Source organism: Perognathus longimembris, chromosome 15 (genome assembly GCF_023159225.1).
Source record: "Perognathus longimembris pacificus isolate PPM17 chromosome 15, ASM2315922v1, whole genome shotgun sequence".
Classification (NCBI taxonomy): Eukaryota; Metazoa; Chordata; class Mammalia; order Rodentia; family Heteromyidae; genus Perognathus; species Perognathus longimembris.
In genome coordinates this window covers 8,312,656-8,333,662 of record NC_063175.1, presented here as the reverse complement: position 1 = coordinate 8,333,662, position 21,007 = coordinate 8,312,656, and the positions used below count along the sequence as shown (strand labels likewise).

Sequence of the window (21,007 nt, the reverse complement as noted above, 5' to 3'; positions counted from 1 at the left end):
GCTACATTGTAGTGAATTTTAGGCCAGCATAGGGAGGAAAACCATAGTAGATTTTATTTAGGTGCTCTTGCTACAAAGGGGGAGGCACTGCTATATAACATAATAAGTATTCTAGTTTGCTTCCTTATAATCATTTTACTATGTTTATCAAAAGATCATGCGGCATGCCTTAAATATAGTCAAAAAATAAATCTAGGCTGGGGATATAGCCTAGTGGCAAGAGTGCCTGCCTCGGATACACGAGGCCCTAGGTTCGATTCCCCAGCACCACATATACAGAAAACGGCCAGAAGCGGCGCTGTGGCTCAAGTGGCAGAGTGCTAGCCTTGAGCGGGAAGAAGCCAGGGACAGTGCTCAGGCCCTGAGTCCAAGGCCCAGGACTGACCAAAAAAAAAAAAATAATAAATAAATAAATAAATAAATCTAAAAACTACAAGTAGGATATGGGCACTGGTAGCTCAGGCCTATAATCCTAGCTACTCAGGAGGCTGAGACTGGAAAATCAAGGCTTAGAGCTACCCAAGGCAGACATTTTTGAGAGACTCTTATTCCAATTGACCAACAAAAAAAGTTGGCAATGGAAGTGTGACTCCAATGGTAGAGCACCAGCCATGAGCACAAAAAGCTAAAGCCCCAGTACCAGCACACACACACACACACACACACACACACACACACACTCATACACGGAGGAAAACATATCAAATCGTAATTAGAATTATGATGTGCCCATCTAGAAAGACAGAGGCGTGCATATTGAAAACCTTAGGACACCAGTTGCCTCCTGGTAGGGGAAAGCAGGCGAAGGTGGAATGTGTGACTGCCACCTTTCTGGCCGCAGATGAACAAGAAACATCTCAGGGCTGCCCAGTCTCCAGGGGAGGGAGGGCAGGGCACAGGAGGTCCCCACAGGAGAACTGCTGGGGAGTCCGGAATCCGCTGCATCTTTCTTTAGGTCATAAAAGCAGCTGGGGCATGAATGGCGGCCGGTACAGACACGAACCGGAGGAGCCGGTGAGCCCTGCCCTGCAGGCAGCTGCTCTGTCTTCACAGGTGAGGAAAACCCACAGAGCCATGGCATTTATCTGGAAGGGAGAGTGGAAAATAATTTCATGCGACTGTCTTGCCTTTGAAAGTTCAGATGTTTCCACAATGAAAAGCCTGGAGAATTCCTCTGGGCAAGTGCAAGGAGCCGTCCCAGAGGGGCTGTCCAAGCGCTGACGCAGCTTTCCTCACGCAGGTTCTGGGGCTGGGGATGTGGCCTAGTGGCGAGAGAGCTTGCCTCGTATACATGAGGCCCTGGGTTTGATTCCCCAGCACCACATATACGGAAAACGGCCAGAAGGGGCGCTGTGGCTCAAGTGGCAGAGTGCTAGCCTTGAGCAAAAAGGAAGCCAGGGACAGTGCTCAGGCCCTGAGTCCAAGGCCCAGGACTGGCCAAAAAAAAAAAAACAAAACCTCACGCAGGTTCTTGCATGTCGCTGGGGATTGCATTCAGGACTTGGGTGCTCTGTCATAGCCTTTTTGCGCAAGGCTAGCACTCTACCACTTGAGCCACACAGCTCCACTTCCAGCATTTGAGTGCTTAAATGGAGAGAAGTGTCTCAGTCTTTCCTGCCTAGGCTGGCTTTGAACTGCTAATCCTCAGATCTCAATCTCCTGTGGGGCTAGGATTACAGGCCTGAGCAACTGGACCCTGCTTTTAATGGACCCCTACCTCCCCAACTTCACATCGAAAAGATGCCCACCTTGTCAGCACAAATCCAAGCCTCCTGCACCTGGAACTTCTACTGCATTGTTTTAAAATTCCATTTGTACCTGGGAGTGTGCGCGTGTGCCCATGTGTGTGTGCGTGTGCCCGTGTGTGTGCGCGTGTGCACGTGTGTGTGCGCGCGCTAGGTCCTGGGGCTTGAACTCAGAGCCTGCGTGCTGTCTTTGAGCTTCTTTGCTCATGGCTAGTGCTCTACCACGTGAGCCACAGCCCCAGTTTTGGCTTTTTGCTGGTTATTTGGAGATAAGTCTTAACAATGTTCCTGCCTGGGCTGGCTTCAAACTGTGACCCTCAGATCTCAGCCTCCTGAGCAGCTAGGATTACGGGCTGAGCCACTGGTGCCTGGCTGTGCCTAAAGTTTTCTCTCTCCCAATCAGCTAACAAGTTCCCCCGTGGCCAGAGCTTGTCCTGGTCCCTGGGGTAGTGAGTAGGGCAATCCTCGCTGCCTGCCAGGCACCCTCTCTGACTCGCCCTTGCTGGACTAGTGTGTCATTTTGGTTGGCTCAAGGCCACATGTGACTTGTCTGAAGCAGTGAGGATCAGTCTTGTGCTCTTGCTCAAGTTCCTGGTAAGACACCCTTTTCTCCTGTGGAAGCACTAAACAAATAGAAGCTGCTGGAGACTTCTGCTGTCAACTATTGAGCTGTGAGGCTGAGCTCAAACCACCATGGAGCAGACGGAGGCCAGGATGCAGCCGGATCCCATTGGGGGGTTGGCGGCTCTTGGTGATCAGTCAGTGACCTCCCCTCCTGCTGGCTGCCTGACTGTTGGCATTTACCATGAGCCCAGAGTAGATACAAAATAAAAATACTTTTTTTTTTGTTGTGCTGCTGGGAATGGAAGCTAGGACCTCAAGCATGCTCTCCCAACTGAGCCACATCCTCAATCCCTACAAAACATTGATTTCTTGATCAGGTGTTTATAGGTATATATAGTTTATAGTCTCCAATGGCTGCATTAAGTACTTTTTGCATTAAGAAGTTTCTGTTGTGGCGTGTATAACATGGAGCATAGCCATCTTCAAGAGTGACGTTCAGGGCATCAAGTGCTTGTTGTCAGACCACCATGGTCACTCTCCATTTCCAGGACTCAGCACCCCACCTGGAACTCTGTCTGCATTGCACACAGACTTACCTCCCCTTCCCTTTAGCCCCTAGGGAACCACGATGCTAGTGAATGGAACTATTCTCTTAACCAAGTGGAATCACTCAGTAACCATCTGATTTCACTTGTCATGATGTCTTCAGAGCTCATCCACGTCAGAGCCTGGGCCGGAGCGTCCTTCCTTCGTACGGCTGGATAGCAAGCATTCTGTTGTCCACATATGATACACACCTTGGCTGTCCATTCCTCAGTTGGTGGCCATTGGGCTACTTCTACCTTTTGGCTATGTGAATAATAAAGCCAAGAACATTTGGGTACAAATGCCTGCGTGACTGCCTTACTTCAAGTTTGTGGGGCACGTAGCATCAGTGGAATAGTTGGGCTCTCTGGTAATTTGGTGTTTAACGCTTCGAGGAACCTCTACGCTGTCTTGCACAGTGGCTGCACACATAACATTTCCACCAGTGGGACCCAGGGATACGCTTCATATTCTCACCAACACTTGTTCTCTGAAACATTTATTTAAAGGTTGAACGGTAATAATACTAGGAAGAAGCCAAATTCCATAGGCTCCTTTTGATAAGGAGATTTTGGATTTGTGAAATTTTAAAGCTAGGCGTTGGCTTCCTGCTGCTGTTCAGTAACACACTTCTCTAAGCCACGTCTGGGGGTGGGGGGCTCCCTTCTGCTAGAGCTTTGGCCATGCCCTTTAAAAAAAATAATTGTATTGTTATTAAGGTGCTGTACAGAGGAGCTATCATTTCACAAGTCAGGTAATGAGTATATTTCTTTCTTTGGACAATATCATCCCTTCCTTTGCTTTGCTCACTCCCCCCTTCCACCTCTGCCTACCAGTTATATGTTGCTTTCCACATAGTGTATACTACTCAGTGTTGCATGTTTGCATCTGTTCACCCTTCCTCCCTCCCTTTCTGCACCCTCTCCTGTTTGCCCCCCTAGAAGAAAAAATAATACCAAAGCAAAACAACCACCACTGCTATCAACAAAAACTTTCCATTTCCTGGAGTTCTTTTCAAGAGACAATATTCTAAATGTTCAGAGAAGTTACACCTTTGTGCTCCTCCCCTATGGGTAGCCTCTTTCAGTCTGTGTGTGACTGTTTTGTGTAGGTTATCATGTCTGGTTTTATTTCAGATCTAGCTTCCACATATGAAAGAAAACATGCACTGTTTATCTCTGAGCTTGGATTACCTCGCTTGACATCATTTGTTCTAGGTCCATCCATGTCCCTACAAATGGCATTAGCTTCTTCTTTCTAAGGGATGATTAAAACTTCATTTTGTATACATGCCACTCATCTGTTGCAGAGCATCTGGGCTGTTTCACTAACTTGGCAACTATGAACAGCGCATCAGTGAGCATGGGTGTGTATGTGTCTGTTTTGTTTTGTTGTTTGTTTGTTTGTTTTTTTTTGCCAGTCCTGGGCCTTGGACTCAGGGCCTGAGCACCATCCCTGGCTTCTTCCCGCTCAAGGCTAGCACTCTGCCACCTGAGCCACAGCGCCCCTTCTGGCCGTTTTCCATATGTGTGGTGCTGGGGAATTGAACCGAGAGCTTCATGTATAGGAGACAAGCACTCTTGCCACTAGGCCATATTCCCAGCCCCACGTGTCTCTACCATATTCTGACTGGCAATGATCTGGGGGATGCCCAGGAGTGCATACCCTTGAGGGAGGGAACTGACGCTGCCCACACTTGACTCACAGATAACCAGCTTCCTTGCACCCTGACATCTCTTCTGGAGTTTGGTTTTTGCAATGAGAATAAAGCTGATTTCCACCAGGACCCTGTCATGAAGTCCACTGCAACTGTGACCTCATGGTGCACACGAGCGTGTAGCCCTGTGAGACACGGCCGTTCCCTCCTCACGCTGCCCCCCCCATTCCCTCAGTCCCTCAGCCAGGAAATACTTCCCAGAGCCCAGAGCGTGTCAAGACAGAACGCACGTGAAACACAAACTCAGCACCACACTTGTGGCGTGTAAAGGCTTTATTTCTACTTCCTCCTGGGCTCTGCCCCTCTGAGGCACCATTTGTCTCCGCAGGCATCCTTGTAGCTTCCTGGAGTGCTTTTCCTTACAGAGACGGTGTCGGGTGAACACTGCACATGGCCAGTTAATGTCTGAACAGTAATTGGAGAATGTCGCTGCTGTCTCATCGATGCAAGGGAACCAACAGTGACGGTGCAACACGAGGACTCGGTGGCATTACGGTGGGTCAGACGGGGCACGGGTGGGAGTGCTGGAGGACGGTGCAGCGTACGTACATGCACCCGAAGACGTGCGGCCGGGGGCGGGGGGGGGGCGCGGACCACGCAGCCTTCCCGGGCCCACGTGGGGACCCTGTGCCTTCTCAGAATCATTGACCTGTACCCCTCCAGTCAGAGACTCTCCTCCCGCCTCGCTTCATGGCTTGTCTGCTACAACAAAATCAGACGGTCGGAAGCATTTTTTAAATTCTTCAAAAAAAAAAAAATTCAGTAACATGGACAAAATAAAATTAACTTAGAACATCCTAAATTCAACACAGAGAGAACCCCAATCAAAACAGAACAGTGCAAATATGAGAGGCAGTCAGGATTGAGAGCAAGGGAGTTCAGTTGTCTCTTAAAAGTGTCCATTTTTTAAAAACTCTTATATTTTAAATCTATTTAAACCTTATTTATTTCATATACTATGGTGTAAAAAAAATGGAGACAAAAATAGTTTTCTGAGCTATGAAAAAACTGAAGTCATTACAGGCACATTTATTGTTTCATTCTAGAAACATCTCAGTCTCCTGGATGGGATATTCAGCAGCTGTGTGTTTCATTGCAAACATCCTTCCGCCTTGCGAAGACCCGATCTCTCCTTCGGGGATGGTGGTGCGGCTATGCAAATGACAGTGACTTATCCTGTGATAACCCGAGCAAGCTTTAGCCCCACGGCGGCCTCTCCGGGCTCCTCCTCCTCAGCGTGATCCTCTGTGGACGGCAGGTCTCCGGGCGACGGAGACTGGGAGGCAGCGGGGGCAGGTGGAGCCCACCGGGATGGAGGGCGACGGTGTGCTGGTCTCTCGGGCCTGGAGAAGCAGGGCTCTAGGGATGGTGCTAGTGCAGAGCAAGGCAGTTCCTTTGGAGTCAAGAAAGGGAGAGTGTTACTGCCTGGGCAGGCGCATGCCAGGGGCCACAGGCAACTTCTGGATAGGAACGAAGATGTATGGGGAAAACCACGGTCAAAATGTGGCAAACCAGCAAGATGGGCCTGCTCATTGGGCTGGACATACAAAAGACAGGGAGCAAATGTGGCCACCATATCATAGCCAACACACATGGAGCCACCACTGGTCTCTCGAAGGATCCTTTAGCTGTGGTGAACTGGTCCTGCCGGGCTTTGGGCTGCCAGAAGCTCAGAGACTGAATTCAGTCAGCTATAATCACAATGAGCCTCATTTTACAACGAACTCTGCTACTGTTTACTCCCAGCTGACTGGCAGTAGGCTAAACAAACTCCCACAACATGGAAAAAATGCTGCAGGCAGAAATTTTAATTGATGTCTAGTTTTCTTTAGTGATCCTTCAACATAACAGTGTTTTGACAAATTAGAATCGAAGTGCACTTGTGATTCCATGTTCCAGACCCCTGAATGCTCTGAGAATTCATCATAGGAGACACACTTGGCCACAATGCTAATCGCCTATAAGTAAAAGAACTTCAGAGCCAGGCGCTAGTGGCTGACACCTGCAATTCCAGCTATGCACGAGGCTCACATCTGAGGATCATGATTTGAAGCCAGCCCAGGCAGGAAAGTCTGTGAGACTTTTATCTCCAATTAACCAGCAAAAAGCTGAAAGTGGAGATAGGGCTCAAATGGTAGAGCATCATACAACTGAATGACAAGACAGTGAGTTACTGCAATGGGAGGCACAGCAGAAATGACATTAGAACGAGGACCTACAAAAGTCGAGAAGTGAGGCAGAGAGAGCTATGACAAGCAATGGAAAAGACCACACTGAGAGTTGAGCCAGGGCCCAATGAACTGGGGGGAGGCAGATGGCAGTGCTAGATGGGTGAACAATGCCACTCAGGAAGATGGGACGCGGCAGGGATGTGTGGAGATGACCGGAGAGCAGCATGGACCCACGGGCTTCTGAAGAGCCCTGGGGCAGGGTGGTTCTGCTTGTGTGGTCAGCAGGAGGGGTGCTAACACTGGAGATGGCTCCTTCAGGGCCCCCACCTCCTTTGGGGCTGGTGCTCTGCTCAACCTCCCTGAGCAAAGCAAGCATGCGCCACAGGACAGTGAGCACCAGACGGCAGCCATGGCTAACACACCCACAGGTGCCCATGACACGCAAACTAAGCCAAGTGGCAGGATACAGAGCCCGGGGCCCCAGTGTGTTCTCTCACAGTACTGTAAGTGAAGCTGGGTGCTGGATGCTTGTTCGCTGGGCACTGATCATTCAGCTGCCATCCTCCCCCCCCGGTAGAAGGGCTTCTGGGGACCCCACTCCATGTGCCCCAAGTCACTAGCATTTCCCTGTGCATACAACCAAGCCGTGCTGCCCTACAGAGACCGTACTTCATTCGGGGGTTAAGGCTGTGGTTGAGCTACGTGGTACCCGTCCTTGGTGGGAAGTCAAATAAGCCCTTCCTGAATCATTCAGTTGAGGCTCTGGAGTTTGAGAGAAGAGATGGCTTTGATGTTCATTTATTCAACAAATATCTGTCAGTCACTTAACTGTCACCAGTCTCGTCTGGGATGAGATGCATCCGGGTTTATTCTGTCTGACATGTTGGTCTGAGAAAACTGGAAAAGTCTCTGAATACAATTCCAGCATCTGGCAATGTATATGCAGCCCCTAAATGTGGATGAGTGGTTGGAGCTAAAGTGTGTGCAGAAGCAGGGCTTCAAGATGCCCTCAGACAAGACCCCTCTGCCCAAGACAACACCCCTGCAAACTGCAGGAGAGAGGCAGTCTCAACAGGATCTCCCCACAAAGCAGCGAACCACTGAGGGGGACAAATGGAGGAGTCGGGGTTTGCCAGGTTGCTCCTGGAGGAAGCGTGGGGGGCTTCATGGAGAGAACGAGCCAAGATGATGATGAATGTCAGACAGACAAGTTACACGCACGACTCTGGAGGCTTGGCAGGAAGGAGGCACTTACAGCGCGAGGTGGGCAGGACTAGAGTCCCCACGGGGCAGTTAGTAAGACAGTTTGGTTCTGGACAGACAGAGAGAAGAGAAAAACAAGCAGGTTGGAAAGGGTATCTAAAAACAGGAGAGCAATAAAAGTTTAACATCAACAAGAGTGGTGACAGAGAGGGGAACACCAGGAGAGAACTGAGGGGCTCTGGCCACAGCTCGCCCTCCACCACCAGTCACAGAGGGAAGAAGGAACCCCAAGGAAAGACCCCACCTCCCTTGCTGTCACCAAGTTTCCCGAGATGCCCTGAGCAGTGAAGTCTCTGTCAGGCATGGCCAAAGAGAACAGCTTAGCCGCGGTGCCGAAAGAGGCCGGACTGCTGCGAGCCATGGAACTCCTGCCGTTGACAGAACTAAAACGTCCCCTTACACGTCACCCCTTGCCCCTCACACACCGCCGCTCTCTGCAGTGCCACACTGGTCCACAGCCGTCCTTGCTGGTGAGATGACAGTGACACGAGAAGGCACACTTCCTGTCCCACAAGTCATCTGGGGCCCAAGATCTCTCAGCAAAGGTCTAGGAGGGATCCCACACCATGCAGACTCCCGGAAGGTGGGAGTGAAGGGCCTCTCACTGGCCCTGATATAGTCAGTTCAAACAGGGAGTCATTCTGCTGGGATCTACAACAGGCTGACGTCTGACAGGAAAGGGAAAAGCCTACAGCACCGAAACATTTCCAGGGAGTCTGTGCCGGTCCCGAGCCCCTAAACGGTCTGCTCCCAGAAAATCATCCTATTTGCCGGCAAACACAAGAGAGAAAAACGTAAAGTGATGCTCTGCCAGAGGCAAAAGCAGGGCAGCTTTTACTAACATAATTATCTTCAGACCACAGAGGTGTTATTGAGCCACTTATTACTACAGACTGTGAAAAGCTCAGCCAGTAACTGTAAGTTTTGGTTCCCCAAACATACTGCACACCTAAGGGCTTTGGGCCCTAGATCATGCTTGCCTAGCGCGCAATCTCCAACAAAATTGCCACAGCCAGGTAATAATGCTTTAGGACAAAGCTCTAGTTCTAACTGATTTCGGCAGAGGCACTAAAAAAGTGGGGTATTGATATACAAAATGATCCGAAGTCACGTGTACTCACCCGAGGGCTCCCCACAGTTGGAGTAACCAAAGAAGTCTCCAGTTGTTACCTGAAATGCCACACCCAGTACTCTCTGTCTGGTTCACACAGGGGGTAAATGACTTCCTCCCCAAGGCCCATCTCTCTGGGACAGGAGGCCATATACCATCAATATTTGAATCGGGTAGAGCCATATGGGACCCCCACGTCCATGTGACGTGCTTTGATCTAGTTAAGGCTGAGACTCTGTATTCTGAGTTAAACCTTCCCTTGTGAGGCGGACTGGGAACATTACCCACCACGTTTCTGCCATGGGAAATGTGTTCGGGTGACCCAGGAGTACACCTTTTTCCCTCCTCATGGACAGGGAGACCGCAGTGTGGCTCAGCAGCTGCCCTAGGGCTGTCTGCCTTCTCCCGACCCTGGCTGTCGGCTGGCCCACCCAAGCCTGGAGCATGTTCGTGTGACCCGGGCTCATCCAGGCTCCCAGGAGGTGGCATGCTACAGGCCTGCGCTGTCCATCCTGCACAGGGAGCCACGTCCCCAGGCAGTTGCCATGGTCAGACTTCATTCCTGACATGGCAATGGAAGTTTGTCCACCACGGTGTGACACCAGTGTGGGGATACACAGTGGACAAAGCTCAGGAGAGACCAGCTTTCCACCCGCGCCAAGGGATCAGAGCCATTCTGCACAAATGCGGGCTTTCCATGGTGCCTGTTTGTTTCATCTGATTTTACCGTAAGGGGGATTCATGGAAATAAAGGTGACGTAAGATGACAGACCTCCGGCTTGTGCTGAGATGCGGCCCCGAGCCAAACGCAGGACAGTTCCTGATGAGACACATTCTCCTGACCAGTGGCCCAGACGCTCTCCAGCTCCCCTTCAGTCACCCCATCCCAGAGCCCCGCCCAGCGTACACACACAGTCCAAGTTTCTACACACCCTCAGGGCTTACACATTTCACACTCACCTGTTCACACCGGCTGTTTTCAACATTCATGCAGTGTTCACTCAATTCACACATGCACTTTCCACACTTGCTGTTTCACACGTGCTCAGCTTTCAGGGTTCACATGCAGTCCAGCCTCCACACATGCTCTATGAACACGGCTTTCACACATTTTCCAGTGTTCACACACTCATTTCACACATGCAGTTTCCATTCAGTGTTCACACTCTGTTGTCTTCATACATGCTTGGTGAACACAGCTTTCACACAGTCATTTTCCAGTGTTTGCACACTCATGTCGCACACATAGTTTCCATGCTTGCTTAGCTTTCACCGTTCACACTCAGTTCAGCCTTCATGTGTGCAGCTCTTCACACATGCTGAGTGGACACAGCTTTCACACTCTTTCACTGTTCACACAGATTCATCTCACATATGCAGTTTCCATACTTGCTTGGCTTTGTGTTCACACTCAGGTTTTTTCACACGTAGTTCTTCACACATGCTGAGTGCACACAGCTTTCACACTTTTTCACAGTTCACACAGATTCATTTCACATATGCAGTTTCCATACTTGCTTGGCTTTGTGTTCACACTCAGGTATTTTCACACATGCAGTTCTTCACACATGCTCAGTGCACAGAGCTTTCACACACCCAGTTTTCAGTGTTCACATAATCAGTTCACACTTTTTACACACGCTATTTTCACTCACACTCACATGCACTCGCTCTCCACATTCTCTTAGTTTTCACAGGCTCCTAGCCATGCAAAAAGAGGGCAGCCCAGTCCCCAAGTGTAGGCCCAAATACCAGAGGACAGAGAGCCTGGATCAAACCATGTCCTCCATGAGTGTTCCAAGGACAGGAACATGGCTGCTCTTCACAAGATGTCAGAGCCTGCGGTTTGGCCTATCTCATCCTCCTGGATACCCTGCTCCTCCCCAGGGCACCACAAACCATCTTGGATTCCAGGGACTCCTAAAATCACTTCCCAGGTTCCGCCCTGGGTCTCACCCACAAGCGAAGTAGCTAAATGAGGAGCTGGCGAGGAAGGGCGTGGCCACTCAGTATTCTTTACCTCCATGGCCCCTGGCTCAGCAGAGGCTGAGTCTCCTGCGTGGCTGTCACTGGTAAGACTCGAGGGGGCGTGGGGGGCCTGCCTCCTCTCCTCCTTTAAGGCATGCTCCAGAAGCTTCTTGTTGAGGATTCGGGCCACAGTCTCAGTGAGCGTGTAGCCAGGAGGAGCAGATAAGTCCTGCCTCACTGGTGTGGCCTCGCCCCCCTCCTCTCTGCACGTCTCTGAGCCGATCCCAAGGGGGCTAGGTGATCGGCCTCGGGAGTTGCTGCCCGTTTCCTGGCCTGGGCCTGACTCTTGCTGGGGTTCCGTTGAGCGAGACCGACTCCCGGCCCGCACCCCCTTCGGGAAGGGGTCCTGTACCACGGGGCTGTGGTCAATGATGTTGAAGAGGCTGGAAAGGCCGTCGTTGATGGTGGTGTGCACAGGGCTCTCCCTCGTGGTGGTGGAGCGGGCCCAGGCAGACTCGCTGTACCCTTTCTGGCCCAAGCCTGGCGAGGCCCGGCTGCCTGGCTGCTCTGCTTTAGAAAGGGGCTTCCGCTGCAACTTGGGTGAACCATACTTGGGGGAGCAGCAGGTGCGCTCAAACTTGGCCTGCACCTTCTCGATGGCAGGGGCCACCTGCCTGTTCCTGAGGCTGCGGGAAGGAGAAGACACGGGCGTGGTGCCGCCCCCTGCTTTTGGCGTGAGACACTTGTGGGGACTGCTGGTGACAGTGCTGCCTCGCAGGGCTTCAGTCTGCAGGCCCACGCTGACGGTCTGCGTGGTCTGCGTCCCCGCCGTCCGCGACCCGTTGGTCTGGCAGGCCATGTCCCTGACTTGTGGCTCAGGGGGACCAGAGCAGATGGCACTCCTGACGGAGAAGGCCACCTCCTTCATGTCATCACTCATGTTCTTGGACATATCCAGGCTGTGCAGTGGGGGTGCAAACCCGAGGGAGGGGCAGAGGGGACCGTCAAGGGGCCGGAGAGTCCCTTCCATGAGGTCTCGGGGGTGTCTGGAGGCAGCACAAGGCCACCTGCTGAGCCCAGGCTCAGGGTGGCCCCCCCTAGCATCTCCCAGGCTCCCTCTGGCTCTGCTTGTGGGGAAGGGCCCTTCAGGGTCCAGCCGGCTCCTGCCCTCGGTGCCCGCAGTCACAATGGTGTCCACCCTGCGGACGGCAGGCGGGCTGTGTAACACACGCACCCCAGACTGCTCAGTGAGGACGTGGCTTCGCAGGGGCTGCTTCTGGCAGTGCTCTGGGCTGGTCATAGTGTCCGTCGTCATGGTGACGCTTGTGGTCAGATACCAGGAGGAGCTGGGGAACGACTCGGCTGTGGCCTCGTGTCCTGCCCGCCCCACCTCCGTCCTGTCTGCCCAGAGGTCCTGAGGCCTGTCCCCAGCCCTGGAGGGCGTGTAGTCCCAGCTCTTGCTGTTGAACTCCTCGATGTACTTCAGGTCGTCAGGAGACAGGGGCGGGGTGACATCCTCCTTGCTGCTGGCCGCGGGCGGGCCCTTCTCAGGCAGGAAAGGAGAAGCATCCATGAGGCGCTGGAATTCGGACATGCAGGACACAGACAAGGCTCTGAAAAGGCAGAAGGCAGAGGGGGTCAGTAGCCACCGGGAAGCCCCATGCAGCCCTTGTGTACACTAACCTGCAGCTTGCACTGGTCAGCCCCCAGCTGCTGAGGAAATGGGTGGAAGGTGGGCTGCCCTCCCCCATCCCCTGGGAGCGGCTCCGCGGCCACCCCACGGTGACTTCCTGAGCACCAGCATCTGGTGAACGTGAATAGCCGGTGTTGCACTGAGCCACAATCGGAGGTCTCGGTTCACCTGGCTGGCCTGATCCTCTGTGGACGCGTAGGAATGCTGCATGGACGCTCACTTGGAAGACGTGGGAGGAAGAAGGAAGTGTCTCGAATAACAGTTCAAATAACTACCTGGCTCTGCTAAATTCACCCACAGGTTGCCTTCCCTGCCTTCCTTCTGACCAAGTCTTTTGAGGGAGATGTGTGCTCCTCCATTATGTCCCAAAGAAGAGAACACCTTCCCCAGACACAGGAGCAAAACTGAGGGGTGAAGAGATAAGCCAAAGCACAGAGGCAGTGCTTGGTAAACTGCCGCCTGAGGCACACGGTCTGGGGGCCCACTCCTTCAGTGTGAGCACCAGTTCCACAGATTCATGTCAACACGAATTCACAGGATCCCCCCGCCCCCACCACAGCCACTACAGAGGTGCTGGGATCACTGGGGTGCATATCTGTCAGGAGGAGCCTGGACAGATGATCCACCTACCAGGCCACAGAAGGGGTTGGCAAGGTGACTTGGGGCTGGCCATGTCCAATAAATAACTTGAGCAGCAGAACTTGTGGCCTAGAATCTTCTAGCTGGAGTGGGGAGGGAGGATGGTTGGACACAGACTCACTACCTCCAAAACTAGACCAGTTTCTCATGGGACATGTTAATGTTTCCCTTGCCTCCCAACACACAGCAACCTAGGGTTCTAGACCAGCCCAGGCCTGCCCAAGAGGCTGGAGATCAAACGTAGGAGGAGGAAGCCATCTATACAGGACCCCGGCCTGCTATGGAGTGTGGGTCTTCATGTTCTGGGGCTCGGATGGACATAGCAGCACAGAGAGTGCCAGGGAAAGGAGTGGCATCTACCTTAGTAGTGGCCAAGCAAACAAAATAACTATAAGACTACATGCACTGAGGAGAGAAGCTCTCACTGAACGGTGAGAACCCGGAGAGAAAGGGGTCAGGAGGCACCATCCTCTTTCTACTTCAGACAGTTTGATACTGGTTACAGTTTACAACAAGCATGGGTTACTTTTGAAATTAACAGAAGCAAGTAATATTTTTGTACTTCGTTGTGGTTGGTCTGATGCCAGTGTTGGGGCTTGAACACAGGACCTGGGGGCTGTCCATTAGTTTTTTTCCCCTCAAGGCTAGCACTCTACCACTGGAACCACAGCTCCACTTCCAGTTTTTTAGGGGTTAACTAGAGATAAGAGTCCACCGTCTCTCCTGCCCAAGATGGCTTCTGTGATCCTCAAATCTCAACCTTCTGACTAGCTAGAATTATAGGCCCAAGCTAAGGACTCTTAGCTTAGGTAAGGCACTTCTTACTGGAAACAGCAAAGTCAGAGGCTGGATGGTAAAGGAGGTTAGCCCTGACCCTGACCCCGACCTGAGGCCACTGACCTGAGAGGGACACAAAAGCTGATCATTGTTCGTTGATTCCACTATGTAAGTTATGTGCATCATCATCTGCAACCTGAGCGCCAAACAGCTCAGCATCTGACCTAACATCACAGGGCCAGTGAGAGGCAGAAGCCACTGGAGCAGGAGCCTTCAAGGGCTGCCCTGTAAGTGCTCGAGGATGAGCAAAGGAAACAGTGCAAGGGCCAGAAAAGTGCCAGGTACCTCGAAGGGGCTGTATGGATCTGATAGTGCAGAATGGGCAGGAGACAGTCGTTCAGACACTCCAAGTTCATGGGAAAATGAAGTGCAAGGAGTGGTGGAAACAGCAAATGCCTGCTAAGTTACAGGTAGTGGAAACGTATTCAGTTAAAGAAGTGAAGCTAGAGAGAGCAAGATGGGCAATGAGAAAACTGGTATGCAACCAACACCCGCATGAGCAGCAAACACGCATCCTGGGGAGGGGTTACTGCCAGGAAAAAACTGTAGTGAAATCTTCCTAGTAGAACTTTAAAATCTATAGTATATTAAATACATTTCTCCAAACTTCATATGAAGAGAGGTTTCCCACAGACTTTTCAAAACCCACTGGACTCAGCAGTCCTTTGTGCATACATACAATTGGAATTAGGGTTTTTGCTGCTCATCCTAAAAAAAATATGTATATGAATGCACCATAGAAAGAGATGTTTATTTCAGTAATCTCTACTTTAGTCTATTTCAGTAGACTCTATATTACACTTACTTACCTTTGAAGATTTCCCTTATGATTTTCTTCCTCCTGTAAGGAAGAAATCAGCTCATCAGAATCAGTTCATTTGGGCTATCTAGGAGCCTTGCCTTGGCTAAAATGACTAGTTTTGCTCTTCCCTTCTGAGAAGATGCCCGTGAAAATGTACATTGAGCCAAGTGTTGGTCAGAAGTGCTCCTGCCCCAGATCCTTTGAAATACAGCAATAAAAGCAGAGCCCAGAGCAAGATGAGAGGACTTGGAGCTGCTGCGGTCCAGGGAGGAGCCTTCCTCAGTGAGAAAGGCTGGCTTGTCCCAGAGGAACTGACTCTTCTGGGTCTCTCCAAAGAACTCCCCCACTGTGTGGATTTCAAAACTAGCTGCTTGTGACCTGACTGTTGGGGTGGGGGTGAGGGGGTGGGAGAAGGAGAAGGAGATGGGAATGGGAGCTAAATATGGGAGCAGACAGTGCTAGAGTCCTATTAGGACACTTTATGTCTCTTCTACATCTTCTTATGGCAAGTTTTGTCTACTGAGAAAATATTATTGTGTGCAGCCTTTGATAGTGACGGAGCCACAGACCTCAGGGCAGTCACTACCGAAGGGGGTACTTCCTGTAGGCGAGCACACTCTCAGCTCTGAGCAGCCCCGGTCATTAACACTGGGCACAGCACACCCTGGTCCCACCCAGTCCGGTGTCCATTCGCCTCTGACACTGGACCACCAGAAATGGCATGTAGATGATGACACCCTCCAACCTGACAGGCAGAGTGGAGGACAAGCACGACCTCACTGCCAGAGACAAGCCCAAAGTCCAAAATTTGAAACCCTTTCAGTGCTGACATTTGTTCCATGAATGATTTATATAATTTATATAATTATTTAATTACACATATGGAATAATGCAGATGAAATATATAGGAAAAACAAATTATTTTTGTGTTTGAACTGGGTCACATCTGCATATACATGGAGCACATTCCAAACTCCACAAAACTCCAAGTCTTCTGTGTCCCAGTATTTTGAGCAAGGGACACTCAATCTATATAATTTCTCTCATATTCTAACAACAGCATTTGACACTAACACTTGTGTTAAGTGCATGGGAGACTAAATGACAGGTTAAAGATTGTTAAGTGCATTCAGAGGTAATGTTTCCTAGGACCTGTCTTGTGAAATGATATGACCAGAATACCTCATGCCATATGGTGGAAATTTCAGCACCTAGCTCAACTCACCCACTTGGTAATATAATTTGTATGTAGTTTCTGACTGTTGGTCCCCCACCACTTTATCAGAAAAAAACTAATATGGGATTTTTCAGTAATTTTGCTACTTCCAAATTTAGGAATTTTCCTTAGTACAGATTATTGTTATTACTTTTAGAAAACTAATAACAACATACTACAATTTCAAGACCAGTTGAACAAATACACTTTCCAGAATTATGTACTTCCTCCTGTGTATTGCTGGAAATGTTCAGTCTTGAGAACTTGATCTTACACAGGACACTAGCTCAGTGTTCCGAGGCCCAAAACAAGGCGGCAAAGGGAAACTGAGCACGGATAACACAGGAAGGTTAGGGGTTCTGGCCCCGTGAGAAGACTTTCAATTCACAAGCTGTCACAGGGCCTGCCAGATGGCTCTGCCAGGAACTGGCTGGCTCTCGTGATGGCTCCCTTGGTCTGGAGAGGGTGACCCAGATGAATAAAACCCAGGCTGACCTCGGGCAGACAGTTCCTGAACTCCCTCTCAGGCCTGCAGGGTGTTGGCTCCTCGGGTTCCTCATCCAGGGACAAGGCATCCAAGTAGAGGTTCTCGCTGGCCGAGCACCTGTCTGACTCCTTCAGCTTGGAAAGTGGCCGGTCCTCAAACGGGAGGGAGTCGGTGTCCACGCAGGGCCACATGGACACCGGCCGGGACACTCGCAGGGCACCCTGAGCAGGCAAGGGACGGAGGTTGCCTTCTTTCTGATCACAGAGGAAACTGCCACCTCTCCGAGGACTGTTCTCTTTCTGTACCTTGAGTTGTGAAAAATGGACATAATTAGCTTCCCTCCTCTGCTGGATGGTCTTTCTAAAGTCACCTTTCTCTACTCTGTAGACTCATAGATAGATCAATCCTAAAGACTTGGTAAGAATCAATACTCTCAAAATTCTGGCCTTATTTTCAAATGTTAATAATAACATTACAAAGGCTTTTGTTTAAAAAAGTCACAATTATAGCTAGACTAGAAAGGCTTCAATATACAACAAGTATAGGCAACTGTTTCTGACAAGAATCTATATGTACATATATATATATGATTTCAGGTTTTTGTTTTTAAATAAGATATATGTTTATTTGTACCTTTGAGTACCATGTTCCTGGAAAAGTTATACTTATTATTATTTTTAACGTAACATAGTGAAACATCGTACCTAGAACTCTTTTGAGCTGCACTTAAATTTCAGCACTTGGAATGCCTAAGCAGCAAGACCAGGAATTTAAGGCCTGCCTTGGCTACATTTGAGACCCTGTCTTAAGAAGAAAAGAACAGGAAGAAAGAAGGGAAAGGAGGTGGGGGGGGCAGTGTTAGGGATGTGGATCAGTGGTACCGCACTTGTCTAGCATGCACAAGGTCCTGGGTTTTTCTTCCAGCACGTATAACAATGACTACTATGACTCCAGAGACAACTATAGTCACCTCTTTTGGAATTACCTTCAGATCTTAAGGCATACTCCATGGAAAACTGCAACCAATGGCAAATTACTGAGGAGAATTTCCCTTTCCGGAGTGCCCCAAACCATTTGTTAAACAACTTGTGTGAGGTGATTAAAACTTGTCTGTGAAGGCAACTAAAGATTGGGCATAGCCATCACTCTGCTTCCAGGTTTTCTGGTTTTTGTTGTTGTTGTTGTTGTTGTTTGTTTTGGTGGTTAATTGGAGTCTCACAGACTTTCCTGCCAAGATCACTTTGAATCTGAAACCTCAGATCTCAGCCTCCTGACAAGCTAGGAGTATAGGCATGAGCCACCAGCACTTTGCAACTTAGCCTCTTTTTCAGCCTTCAAGGGAGAACTGTGAGTGCTGGGTCCAGTTTATCCAGCAGCTATGCAAAAACTATAGAGGGCTATTGGGACTGATGCAATTGGCTTCCTTCTGCCCTCCCCATCTTCTCCAGTCTCCCTGCTTAAACATATCCAAGGCACAATTGGGACCTGAAGCAATTTCCACCTCAGAATTGCTAATGAGATCTTGACAGGGTGACAAGCTCACCCCCTCTTGGATAGAGTGCTCTCTTCAGTAAGTGTGAATTATCTGAATGCCGAAGGTGACATTTGGATTTGACCTGCAGGATTGCCAAGTAAAGATTTTTCAGTCCACAAGTGCTGGGGGTCGAAAACTCCCCGAAATGCGGAATGATGAGTTTTAAGACAGCATCTTTAGGAACAGCACCAGAGTGTCCTAATTTGAGAACACGAACGGCCTGGCAGCCATCAAGAATAAAGCCAAGAAGGATGTTGAGGACAAAAGGACTTCCACTCATTTTTAGAAGAAATGTTTCAGAGTGCTATTTTAATATTTTTAAAAGAAGAATAAGAGTGTTGATTCCGGCGGACCAAGCTTAGACATGAGCTCTTGAGGCAGGTTCACAGCCAAATTAAGGAAGGAGCAAGTCACTCTAGGTTTTAGTTCAGCCTCTTCCACTCTTTCTTCCCCCCTCTAAGCCAGAGTTCTTTTCAGTTCTCTTAAAGATGCTAAATGCTTTACTTAAATAATATAAAAAGGAAGGCCTTTTATTGTGTTCTAATGCATGTCAGCACAGCTTAGTTTCAACATATGAACATCTCCAGCTATTTTGGGCAAGGAATTGAAATGCAGGAATCACACTAGAAGCTGTAAATGTGCAGCGAGGGTGTGTGTGTGAAAGGGGGAGAAAGAAATGACTAAAGAGGAGAGCTATGAACAAGCGCATTCTAACTCAGTAAAGTGGAATTTCGAAAATAAACGCAGGCAGCCAGGAGCAGCTTTTGCTAAGGCTGCTAAGTATTAGGTTTCATAAAAATGAGCTAGAGTGGTTATGGCTGGAGCTCTCTAGCTAGGAAGCCTCTGCAGCTCATCTACTGTATTTGCAGAATGCCATCAATGCAGACAGAAAATTTAGCAGATTTGCATTTCAAATAATACAGAACACAATAAGCCCCACAAGTGTCACCTTACCAAGTCTGCTCACAGAGAAGAATAGTGGCTTTGTCAACATGTTTTGAAAGGAAGGCCTTTCACATGGTGGAAGCAGTTGATTACACAAAAGCCAGGTGCTGGTGACTCAAGCCTGTAAATCTAGCTATTTAGGAGGCTGAGATCTAAGTGAAGATCATGGTTCAAAGCCAGCCAAGGCAGGAAAATCCATGAGACTCATCTCTAATTAACCACCAAAAAAGCTGAACTGAAGATGTGGAGAGTGCTAGCCTTAAGTGAAAAAGCTAAAGAACAGTGCCCAAGCTCTTGGATTCAAGCCCTGAAATGAACACATAAAAAAGAAGGAAGGAAGGGAGGGAGGGAGGAGGGAGGGAAGGAGGGAGGAAGGGAGGGAAGGCTAGGGAATGAGGGAGGGAGGGAGAGAGGGAGGGAAAGCTAGGGAATGAGGGAGGGAGGGAGAGAGGGAGGGAAAGCTAGGGAATGAGGGAGGTAGGGAGGGAGGGAGGGAGGGAGGGAGGGAGGGAGGGAGGGAGGGAGGGAAGAAAAATTACTGGAAGGGAAACAGATGACACACAAGCTTTTTTTTTCAGTCCTGGATGTAGCAAATGGCAAATGACATTATGTTAATTGAGAACTTAACAATTCAAAGGAGCAATGGAGTGTGGCTCCCTTAAAAGTTAACTATATCCCCCGCCCCTCCCCCCCTTCAAACCCAGGTTGTGACCAGAGAGGCTGACAAGACAGATAACAAGCATCACATGACCTTCACTACATTCCCAATCATTTATCACATAAAGTGTCTCATGTGGCCCAGAAATTCTGTAGGAATTTAAGGACGCCAGATAACTAGGAAGCATGTGTTCTGCAAGTGGAAAATGGATTTACTGTTCCTCCTTTCGCCAAGGGTATTAGGTTATCATAGTCAAGGTTATACAGCTTACCAAGGAGTCAAGTATCTAGTGGACGTTATGAAGAATGTTCAGTGACATTTCTTCTTTATTTAGGGACTGTGTAGCTAACGCATAAACGAGCAGGTAACTCAATGAGTAATAAAATCTGTATGAACCCCACATATAACATGGCCGGATATTCTTTAGCAAACTTCCTCTTTTGCAGAGACTGCTCATGGACATTTTCTCCAAGTTTTAGAGTGGACACCAAGACTTATAAAATCCTCTTCAAAAATGTTGGGTACTATGCTGGCCACTAGTGACTCCCGCCTGTAATCCTAGCTTTTCAGGAAGCTGAGATCTGAGGATTATTAGTTTGAGGGTAGCTCAGGCAGGAAAGTCCATGTGACTCTTATCTTCAGTTAACCAGCAAAAAGCTGGAAGTAGAAGTGTGGCTCAAGTGCTAGAGCACTAACCTTGAACAAAAAGCTAAGAGACAGCAGCTGGCCCTGAGGTCAACCCCAGTGTCAGCTCAGCTCACGTGTGCATTTGCACGTGAACACACACACACACATACATGCGTGCGTGCACACAACTTGGGTATTTGGAAGAAAAAACTGTACCTCTTTTAAAAAATAACTCTAGCTTTTTAATTTTTTAATCTTTATATTCATAACATGGATTAGAAAACTGGAAAAATGCAATTATAGGATGTCTTAGAATGTACCTCACTTGGAAGTCAGATTTCATGTGTGCAGCACTGCACACTGTGAACAAAAATGAAGACTCCTCTCCTAAAGAGAACCCGACACTGGGGGCCCCCCTGCTCACGGGGGCAGGGGGCAGGTTTCT

General features: G+C 49.5%; 1 protein-coding gene across 2 annotated transcripts in view; it reads right to left on the bottom strand.

Annotated features, from left to right (window-relative positions):
- Window positions 1-4,578: 4,578 nt before the first annotated feature.
- The window catches only part of Mtcl1 (microtubule crosslinking factor 1), a 120,474-nt gene continuing 104,045 nt past the window's right edge, over window positions 4,579-21,007 (bottom strand). For both annotated transcript variants that reach the window (XM_048363128.1, XM_048363127.1), the window contains 4 exons: window positions 16,807-17,103; window positions 15,103-15,134; window positions 11,177-12,737; window positions 4,579-6,004 (listed from right to left, as the gene is read on the bottom strand). In XM_048363128.1, coding sequence (XP_048219085.1) covers window positions 5,783-6,004; window positions 11,177-12,737; window positions 15,103-15,134; window positions 16,807-17,103 — 2,112 coding nt within the window. In that variant the 3' untranslated portion in view covers window positions 4,579-5,782. The remainder of the gene's footprint in view (window positions 6,005-11,176; window positions 12,738-15,102; window positions 15,135-16,806; window positions 17,104-21,007) is intronic.